The sequence below is a fragment of the Argentina anserina genome, chromosome 4 (genome assembly GCF_933775445.1).
Source record: "Argentina anserina chromosome 4, drPotAnse1.1, whole genome shotgun sequence".
Taxonomy (NCBI): domain Eukaryota; kingdom Viridiplantae; phylum Streptophyta; class Magnoliopsida; order Rosales; family Rosaceae; genus Argentina; species Argentina anserina.
In genome coordinates this window covers 5,588,386-5,599,412 of record NC_065875.1, presented here as the reverse complement: position 1 = coordinate 5,599,412, position 11,027 = coordinate 5,588,386, and the positions used below count along the sequence as shown (strand labels likewise).

Below are 11,027 nucleotides of genomic sequence, written 5' to 3'. Positions count from 1 at the left end.
TCATATAAAGTAAAAGGGTATCGTTATAAACCGGGGATCTTACTAGGGACTGAATCACAAACCAAACAACAACGAATTCACAAAAGGGATGTAAGTTTTTGATAAGTTTCGATTGGGATATAAAACAGAAAATAAAACCTAAACTAATATATACAAGTGATCAACTGATCAACACACAAGTAATCAACAATGACATATCAAAAACATCAACTCCGATCCAGTAGTGTTTTGAGAAGAATCGTCAATGAACTTTCATGATTAGTGATCATGAATTTTTAAGGTATTGAGCCTATTTTGCAGAAGATTGAATGCTTAAAACATTAAGAAAGCCTCCTATATATAGTGGTACTTGGATGGTGGAAAAGTGGGTTAGAATCAGGCGATTAGGGTTCGAACTCCTTCCAACAAAAGCCTGAAAATCATATGCATAGCTAGTACAAAAAATAAGTTACTACCTTGATTCTTTGTATTAATTCGAAAAGCAGAATTCTACTATATATTCTTATATACACATCTGAAAGCCGAATTTTATCTTATATACACATTCAAAAACCGAACTTACACTATATATATAGAAGCATGATTCAACGGAGGATACTATCTTTGGTTTTTCGGTCAAGCAACTAGGAGAGAGAAAAACCCTAGGCACTATTACTCTAGTAAAATATGTTTTTTTTAGGTGAATGAATAACTTCATTAGGCTCCATGCTAATAACGACCAAGTTTTCCTAGGTCAAGTAGGAGCAAGCCTCATACAACGTACACGAACAGACTCATTATTCCTACAACTACCAATAAAACTGAACGTTCAAATCAAACTAAAATCTAGTCGAGAAGGAAACTTAAAAAAAAACTGAAGAAAGCAATAACCTACATGCGCGAGAAAAGATTCGAAAACTTGTACATCAGGCCTCTGACCCAAGGTGTACCTTTCAGTCCAAGAAACAAATGAAATTCTACCTCACACGTGCGGGAATCTTCCCTTAATTCCAAGGTATTACATACAGTAGCTATTACCCACACTAGGTACCCGCGCCTCCTCCCGCCGTACTCCGAGCCTCAAAATCAATGTGCTAGCTTGCTGTCTTTCCAAGCTGGTCGTCAAACGAGGCACCGCCTCCTTACCCACCAGGAAAAAAGTATGATGGAACCCAGAGAAGGGAAGGGATAAGACCCGCCGTCTCCCTTCTTCCGAAACCCTAAGGATGTGTTTGGATAAGGGACTTAGAAGAAGGAGATGACATTTTTAAGAGATTTCAAATTCCACCGGGAGAAATCCCTTGTTTGGCAAAAACAACCGGGATGGACTTTGAATACCCGGGACTTTAATAAGGAATATTAGAAGGGATTTTGAGGGAGAAAACATCCTCCTTCGACTTCCGCCTCGATAGGTGGAATTTTAAAATTCCATTTCGCCTCTCGAGTTCTCGCTCTCTCTACTCTTGGCATCGCTCATTCTCAGGTTTGTTCCACACTCATGGGCTTGTGTTTCTCTTTGTAATATAGGGTTTTATCGTTTAATTTGGCATACTGAGATCTCCAATTCGGGCGATCGTTCTTGTAGGTACTTGAGACTTGTTCTGGGTTTTGTAATGGGATACGAATCTGGGTTCTAGGTTTTGGATTCTGGTCACACCCATTTGAAAAAGGTTGCTGATGATTCACAGTCGTTTGAGATGACCCACTAAGAGTTTTTTGTTCTTTCGGAGTCGGGTTTTATTCTGTGCTTTGGTTGAGAAAGTCGTCGTCTTTATTTTGATTCTTTAAATTCATAGATTGAATTACAATGGAATTGTAGATGTTAATGATTTAGCTTGTGCATGAGTTTTGGTGTGGACCGTGTTGTTTATTTCCTTATGCTTTTTCGTATTATGTTGTTTCCTTATTTGGATTCCTGGAAATCTTTGAAACGCGTTGAATTTGAATTTAGTGTATTGATTGATTGCTTGCTTGTAGAAAAGCCCCCAAATGCCTACCTTCACCAGTGTTACACACAAAAATTGATAATTGTCTATTTGGGATGATCTTATAAACACTTAGAGATATATGAACATGGTATATTACTATTGACTTATCATGGTTACACTTCCACATTTGTGAGCATTAGATGTGTTGTTTTGTTATAAGCTTGTTGTATGTTGAGCTCTGCTCACTTTGGCAAGGCAGAGACGGAGGGAAGAGCTTATATAAATGTTATTTTGTACAAACTTCTTCAAACTTGATCATGGCTCAATAACAAGACAGAAACACTATAATTCATTTGTAATCTAGTTCTAAAATTGAAGATAAATAAGATATGTTCGTAAATTGCACCTTAGGACACACGTATGTTGGTAAAGTTCATATGTCAATGACATTTATTTTCTAGGTTTATAGTTAGTTAGCTACATATGCTTTCTTAGCAGTAACAGCTCAGTTTCCTAAGCGGAAGCCAAAATTAGATGAGATGGTATTTGGCCATTGAGGGAGGTTATATACAAATCGTTTTGGCCGTTATTAGTCCTTTTCTTTCTCAATTTAGAGAAAGTCCATCAAATCTAAAGACTCATTTTTGACATGATAGGTTCTTTGTTTATGCTCACCATTCTGATACTGTAATCACAGTAGCTTGATGTACATTAAATAGTAATATACGGTAAGTGATCACATTGGAAGAGCAGTATATATATATATAGTCCGAGTGAAGCTTTACTCTGAAATTTTAGAGTGAAGTTCCAATTTTGGCACACTTTTCGGTCAAATCTTTTCACCATAAGTGATTCAATATTTAGGTATGTTATTCAAGATCATCTCTACAAAGTTTCATCCAATTTGACAATGGTTTGAGCTTTCACAATTGAGATTTACACGAATGGTTCACGTTGAACATTTTTAATTCATTCATTGATTTAATCTAATTTGAATACCTTAACGATGTCCGAATTAGGTGAAATTTTGTAGAGATGATCTTGAATAGCATACCTAAATATTGAATCAATTATAGTGAAAAAAATTGACCGAAAAGTGTGCTAAAATTGGAACTTCACTCTAAAATTTCAGAGTGACGCTTCACTCTGGATAGGGAATGTATATATATATATATATAGGTTGTCATATGATGTTTTCTTTTTAATGAAACGGTGCATGCAATTTACTTTATAAATAGAACGAGTCTGCAGATTTTGTTAACTGCAGCTAAATTTGACTTTATAAAGGTACTGTAGTAGTTTGGTGTTTCTTGTTGATACCTCATATTTACATAATCTCTTCATTTTTTTCAACAGTAATCTAAGAATGCAAGTTAAAAAAGAAAAAGATAAGAAGCAAAAATGTATGAAAAAAGAAGATGATGGAGGCAAATACTTGCAATGGAATCCGGAAATGGATAGTACATTGGCTGATATTCTTAAAAGTGAGAGACAACAAGGCCACAAAGGTGATGGTGGGTGGAAATCTGAAGCATTCACTTCGGCTGCATTGAAGATGTCAACCATATATAACGTACCTGTGACGAAAGATAATGTCAAAAACCACCTGAAAGGCTGGAAAAAGACATATGGAGTAGTTTCTGATATCTTAAGCCAAAGTTGTTTTAATTGGGATTGTGGACGTAAGATGATAACCGTGGATGACGACAATGTGTGGAGTGAATATGCAAAGGTATGATCTTGTTTCTAAGTTTCTGATATCTCATTTTTTTTTCAAATTACTTTAATAAACTATTTGTATTGAGCTACATTGATTATCACTTTGAAAATTCATGTTTTATATTTGAAGCTGAATTATCTTGTTTTCACATGTTTTTCATGACAGACACACCCTGAGGCTTCGAAGTATCGATTCAAGACAATTGTCAATTGGGATGATATTGTGGATTTGTGTGCGAAGGATAGAGCAACCGGTTATAGGGCTGAAAATGCTGAGGATCCAAGTGAGACTATGAACATTGACGAGGACAATGTTAGCATTTGTGGAATAGGAGGAAGTTTCCAAGATGATAGTTTGAAGAGAAAAACTGAATCTTCTACTTCAACAGTTACACCGCACCCAAAAAAAGTGAAAGCAGAGGATACAATTGTTATGGCGGTATCCGAAATGGCTTCTTCAATCATAGAAATGACATCTAGTATGATTTCAACATTAAAGAAGAATGCAAATGTGACGGTTGATGAAGTTTATGAACAGTGAATGGGAATACCTAATTTAGAAGAAGATCTTCGGTGGAGAGCAATTGAGGTGTTTGCCAACAATCCCACAAATATTGAAGAAGATTCCAATTGAGAAGACAAGTCAATTTATATTGAAGTCAATGCCATAATGTTTTTTTGAATTTATATGTTTTTGTTGTTGTGTTTGATATATTATCATATAATCTTCGAGGCTCATAAATAATGGACGGCTCTTGATCTTTGAGATTGATTCACCCAGCTGTCACCTAGATGGACTGTGTATGCCTTCCCCATCAGCCATTCTATCCTTTGAAACTTGAAATGAACCTAGATTTTCTTCTAGTTCTTTTATATGTAATTATATATATCTTGATATTGACATATGACTATATGGGGGTAATTAAAACAACATTGATTGAAACCTTATTCAATGAGGTAAAGCTTTCACATAATCACATAGGAGCCGAAAATCATTGAAGTGGAACTTTTCCTCTCCTAAAATCAATGTGAATTACGACATGTTCTCAAGTGGGTAAGTTGTTAGATTAGAACACAAAGCAAAATAGTAAAAGTAATTCAAGAGTTACTGGGTTTAGTCCAAAAACCAGCATGAAACTGTTTATTGAATGAAGCACTATACATGAAGTTTTCGATTTAATATCAGAGCAAGTTTAAGGCTCTGCAGTCTAGGTATTTCTCGGGAGGTGATATGCATTTGAGCATTTCTGTCGTGTTGAATACCAACTGCGCGGTTGCTGATCGGCAGTTAATGAGCTCCAGTATTGGACAGGATACTAGGAGGGAACCTCTTGGCCTTTTGGACAATGGACTAAGGTTTACACTTTTCACCACCTATAAGGGTACGTTGCGAAGATATGTACGTTCTTTTTTTTTTTGGTCAATGAAGATATGTACGTTCATTTTTACATAAATATGCTTGGTGTTGTGTTTGTTTTTAACAAACAAATAAGTTGTTATAATAAGATGTTTTGATGCATGATTGGGGGCAGATGGAGTAGTTGCAATCACTTCTTCAACTGTCACATTGAGGAAAACTTGATTAGAGAAACTTGTTACGTACTACTTGGTTCAATCATCATTTTACTTCTCTACAGCGGGCTCGATGGTGTCAACAGGACGTCCTGCACTTGGCTACGAATATATAAATATAAATTTAATTAGGTATAGCTAGGTATCATGATGTTGGTCGACTCATGATCAACAAATGGCTTTGTTGCAACATCAGCGTGAAAACCTTCATTCTTTGAGTAAAGAGGTACTTCTGGAAATGATTTTGTTACATGTTAATGTTCTAACATCCCGTACTGTAACATATTCCTATAACATATGCTTAGTGCAGATCCTTCGATTGCAAGAGTGCTCAAGTAAGTACGAACGGACTAGTGATGGTAGCACACCTCAGGTAATAGAATTCTACTGGTGTGTCTAGTGCTGACCAGAGTTATATATGCATTTCTTGACGATCTACTTAATGGTTCTCCAATTGGAGTACAAAACGTAGCATATGCGGACAAATATCTTGTTACTCGATCTCTTTACACTACTAGCAAAAAAAACTCTCACACTGATTTTACTCACATTGACTATAATAAATCTGTGTGAGATACCAACTCACACAATTAATCGTGTGAAATGAGTATATGTGGACCCACACACAATCTCTACACTAACAATACACACAAAAATCAATGTGATAAGAATATATACAAAAATCCGTGTGTATTGTGAAAAGAATACACACAAAATTCAGTGTGTAATAAGATTACACACAAAAATCAGTGTGTGATAAGAATACACACAAAAAATCAGTGTGTGTTGTGATAAGAAAACACACAAAATTCAATGTGTGTTGTGATAAGAATACACACAAAAATCAGTGTGTGATAAGAATACACACAAAAATCAGAGTGTGATAAGAATACACACAAAAATCAGTGTATGTTGTGATAAGAATACACACAAAATTCAGTGTGATAAAATTACACACAAAAATCAGTGTGTGATAAGAATATACACAAAAATCAGTGTGTGTTGTGATAACACACACAAAAATCAGTGTGTTGTGAGAACACTACGACATATGCCTTTATGCCTCTCTTTATCTTTCTCCCAACCCAACGCAAATACATAATCTCTCAATCTCTCTTCAGTTCTATCTATTGGCCTCGTTTTTAGCAATTTCCCCAAATTCCTCCTCCCCCAATTTTAATCCCTCCCTCTTCCTCTGTTGACTTCTCATATCATTCTTTCTCTTCTCAACCACACAAGATGATGAGACGGCAGCAGCAGCAGAGCCACCATTAGGATCACCACTCCGGAATCTTCTACGAGCTTTCCTCTCTTTATCTTTCTCCCTCACAAACTCCCTGATTTTGTTGGCTCACATATCTCACACCACAACCATCATTAAGAGCAGAGGAGGGTGATATTTCCTCAATAAATTCATATCGGCTCCAGGTATATTATCTTTAACCCATATTGTTAATAGATCTCTGATCGATTTGTTATTAGATCATAAATTTTTTTGGTGTTGATGGATGGGTATTATCAGCTCTGATATTGTTTTTGTGTTCCTTGTTACCAGAAATTTTGCTCTATTCAAGATTTACCATAACCAAAGAAGAGGGACAACGACATGAACAAGATCGAGATCCAAATCTATTGAGATGCAAGAGGCAGGACATCAATTGCGTATATTGCTGTTTTTTTCTTCTTCCAAGATTCACAATTTGTAGAGGGGATAACTTGTTTGGGAGATTAGAAATGAAGTAAATTCATCACTATAAATTTGAGATCGATTAGGCACGTATGAGAATGAGTTCTGGTGATTTCATTATGTTGATTTTAGAATATGATTTAAGGAATTATAAATTTATAAAAATTGTGTAAATTTTTTTTTGAATTCCGTCACTTTTTTTGCACAGAAATTTGGGTGAAATGTGATGTTATTGCACACTCTATGAAATAGTAAAATGTATTTTCAACCCACACCGATTGAATTGTAGTTTTTCATTAACAGCGGGACCCGTAAATACAACTCACACGATGTGTATAATCCGTGTGTTATAAGCATTAGCCCCCCCTCCAAACCGCACAGAAAATCAATCTGTATGCGCACGGTGACTATTAGCTTTTTCACACAATTATCCGTGTGAGATATCCTCATTACACACGGATTAAAATCAGTGTCAAAACTTAATTTGCTAGTAGTGTTATGTAAATGGCCAGAATAATGCTTACTTGGTCTTATATATCTAGGTGGGGACTAAAGAATTCAAAGCAACTTAATATGGGAAGTTGGGAACGGTACTACGTACTGTCAGTCCTAATTCAACACAATCCTTTGTTCTGACAAATATTCCTATTTAGAAACCTGGATTGAAGATCTCTGATGGCCTTTTTAGTGCTAGTCTTAATTATAAGAAATCAGATCTGAATTGAAGACTCAAACCCTCTCTCCTAAGCAACTTGCAATAAAATACACCATGCATGTATGTACATGTAAGTATGTAACTAACTATAATCTACATATAATCTAAATTTAAAGCTACACAAGCACCTTTAATGCACCTTTAATTTGGTTTTGGTTTTGGAACATTGCAGTTAAGGATCTAGTAAAGAAATGGAAACAGGAGTGACCTAAGCAGAAAATGATAAGTTTCCGTAAATGACCCAGTTGGTAAGATATCAGAACAACCCAAACCAGCAATGGTTTCTGTACCAAAGTAGGGAAAAAACTTGCGTACAAACTAGTATGTATGCGTGCGTCCAAACTCTCGTTTATTTGCATAATTTGCGAATATAAATACATGATTTTAACCGTTCAAAAGTTTAGTTTATTACTAAAGATCATTTCTGTAAAATATCACATAAACAAAAATCGTCTTCATAGTCGATTACATCAAACAAATTGATGGTTGATCATGAGACTACTAACTTTCACCATAACCGTTCATTTGTTTAATGCAATCGACTATGAAGACGATTTTTGTTTATGTTTATCTTTTACAGAAATGATCTTTAGGAATAAACTAAACTTTTAAACGGTTAAAATCATGTATTTATATTCGCAAAGTGTGCAAATAAACGAGAGTTTGGACGCACGCGTACATACTAGTTTGTACGCAAATTTTTTCCCCAAAGTATGGTGCAATGACTCTCAGTAGATCGGAATCCCAAGCAAAGGATCAGTACGTTTGCATTAGATGCAATATATGGAATATTCTATTGAGTTGTCTCACTTGCAATTACCAGGAATGGATATGTTATGCGTACATTCCTAATGATATATATCGATGAGATTTAGGTATATACTAGATAGAGAGCCCGCGCCAAAGCGCGGTTATTGATGGTCAAATTTATTTTCCATAGCTAATTGATGGTCGAAGTTTGTAAAGTAGGTTAGCTCTCAGTTATGGTGTTCTACATTATGAAAGCATGAAGATGAGTAGATGACATAAGCATAGTATGTTAGAAAGCAATACCACAATGTTGTACATAAGGAGACTATTGTACATGTCATATTAGTAGGTTTCAGTTACATCTTCATTGGTATTATGCTCACAAAATAGTACCACTACCACACTAATATATAAGCACACTACTATACCTGAGCACTCCAATTAAAGAGCTGCTGATGTGTATTGAAGGTTGAGGAGTTTCCACAAAAAAATATTCCCCTTTTGATCCGTCGTATTAGGACTTCTTCCAAAAATGTAGAGCATTGACTTCAGTTGCACCTATCATGAAGATGTTTTTTTTTGGAAATGATCATGAAGATGTTAGTGTACCAAAACGTATGCAAACAGATAGTTCATCTTCTGTTCCCTTAGCCTCTGACTAGAATCTGCGGGAACCAAAGAGCAAAACTATGAAGCCCATCAGGTGAAAATATGTACAAATACACAGTAGTGATTGACATCAATTATGATCATAATCATTCTCATTACATCACCGGACCTTCAGCTATCATCCAGGCAATTTTGGTAAAGCAACATCAAAATATATAAATTCAATTTGAATGAACATCATCAATGAACATGAATAAGAATAACAGGCGACATCGATTAATTATAGAACACACATCCAGGCGGAAGAGGAACACACAACGGCAAGAAAAGAGAAGGTAAAAAAAACCCATAGATCACCAGCCAACCAAACACAAATTTAGGAAAAGGCAATTAGAAACACTAAACTCCATAATAAATAAGGATGAAGAAAATACGAAAAATAATTGTCAATTAATGAATTACCCCTCCATCAAAAACACCCACCAGGCCACCAATATAAAAATTTGTTTATCTCAGATCTTCATAACAATTAACAAATATATGTTAAAAATATAATAACAAAACAACAACACTGTAAATATGAAAAATCTAATAACAAATCTATCTCAGAACTAATTTCTTTTTACCATTCAATATTCAACATTAGCATTTGGAACTTTGGGTAATGAGCAACTATTAAATGATCTTTCCACTCTTTCGATTTATTCACGCAAGCCCATGAAAAACTCACCAACTTGTCCTGCAACAATGCAATCTCTTGTTGACACTGACTTCCTCCTTTTCATAGAGCTTCGAATGATGTTACAATGAGCAAAATTCATAACCTGATGCAGGGAAAGTGGCATCATCATCAAGTTGATTCAAGGAATTTATAAAGCCAAAATTTGGACTTTGTCACGTTCACACTATGACAGCTTTTATTGTGTAACTCCGTCACCAAGTGAACAAATTTCAAATCAGATAGCCTAAATGATGACACAATGAAATTGTAAACAGAATGAACTATAATCAGATTATATTTATATTGCAAAAGTACATGAAGAACACCTTGAGGTGCACCATTAAGGTTTCTCAATCTCAAACCAAATCATTTGGAAAAGCCAAACAATCAGAATACTTGATCAATCACTAAGAATCTAATGAAATATTAAAGTTTATGCAATTGGGAAACTTCAGGATATTCAATTATGAAAGCATAATCTATCCTGGTGGTGCTGGTTTATGGATGATTAAGTCATTAAACAAATGAAAAATTCAAAGAAGCCAAACATGCAATTGCTAACTGATACCCCGCCCCAGGAAGTCTGTCAAATTACTCTCTTTGTTCTTTCCCTCTCTCTTTCTCTCAGCCTGTCTGGAATTGATTCACCAATTCGATTGACGGGGGTGAATCAATTAAACCAAATCTCAAAATTTTCCAATTGGGAAATTTTAGGACTCCTACCCACACAATCAATCACCACGATATCGATTTAATTTCCTTCTTGCTGCACGAAATCAATTGGTTCACTTCTTTCTTTTTTTTGTCAGAAAAAAGCATGTCGGTGATTCCTAATCTCGGAAAACAGGGGAAAAAATGAAAGCATAACCTACCCTGGAAGTGCTAGGTAATACTTGCTCCTCTTCTACAAATGCCCAGTTTCTTGTTAAATCGCAATGGAGGGAGAGAAGAAAGAAGGGGCGCGGTGATGGACACGAAGAGCATAGACGAAAGCCGGCTAACATATATGAGGATATATTCGGAATTCCATGAGCCGCGCTAAGCCAGGAGGGAGGTTCTATGAGAGGAACCATGAAGGCTTGAGCTGAAATTAATTGCGGAAGAGAAGGAGAAAATGGAATGCGCGCGACAGATCAGTTGAAGTTGGCACTATTCATTAGCCGAATAGCTCCGAACTCTCTCTTAGTATATAAGTAAATAAATAAATAAATAAATATATATATATATATATATACCGTCCTTATTCAGAGTGAAACTTCACTCTGAAATTACAGAGTGAAGTTCCAATTTGGACATATTTTTCGGTCAAATTTTTTCACCATAAGCGATTCAATATTGAGGTATGCT

The 11,027-nt window shown here is 35.5% G+C and overlaps 1 protein-coding gene across 1 annotated transcript; it reads right to left on the bottom strand.

The window, feature by feature from the left end:
- Positions 1–8,697: 8,697 nt before the first annotated feature.
- LOC126790101 (uncharacterized) lies at positions 8,698–10,761 on the bottom strand. Its single transcript, XM_050516238.1, has 3 exons — positions 10,553–10,761; positions 9,690–9,783; positions 8,698–9,015 (listed from the first exon to the last, which is right to left on the bottom strand). Exons 1-3 carry the CDS (start codon positions 10,751–10,753, stop codon positions 8,951–8,953), a joined length of 360 nt encoding a protein of 119 aa, XP_050372195.1. The 5' UTR covers positions 10,754–10,761; the 3' UTR covers positions 8,698–8,950.
- Between the last annotated feature and the right edge of the window lie 266 nt (positions 10,762–11,027).

Bases quoted from the DNA above. Each gene is read 5' to 3' on its own strand.
- LOC126790101 (XM_050516238.1), bottom strand. From the start codon at position 10,753: ATGGTTCCTCTCATAGAACCTCCCTCCTGGCTTAGCGCGGCTCATGGA. The intron at 9,784-10,552 runs GTAGGTTATGCT...TCCCTGCATCAG, and splicing joins TATTACCTAGCACTTCCAGG to GTTATGAATTTTGCTCATTG. The intron at 9,016-9,689 runs GTGAGTTTTTCA...TGGTTCCCGCAG, and splicing joins CATTGTTGCAGGACAAGTTG to ATTCTAGTCAGAGGCTAAGG.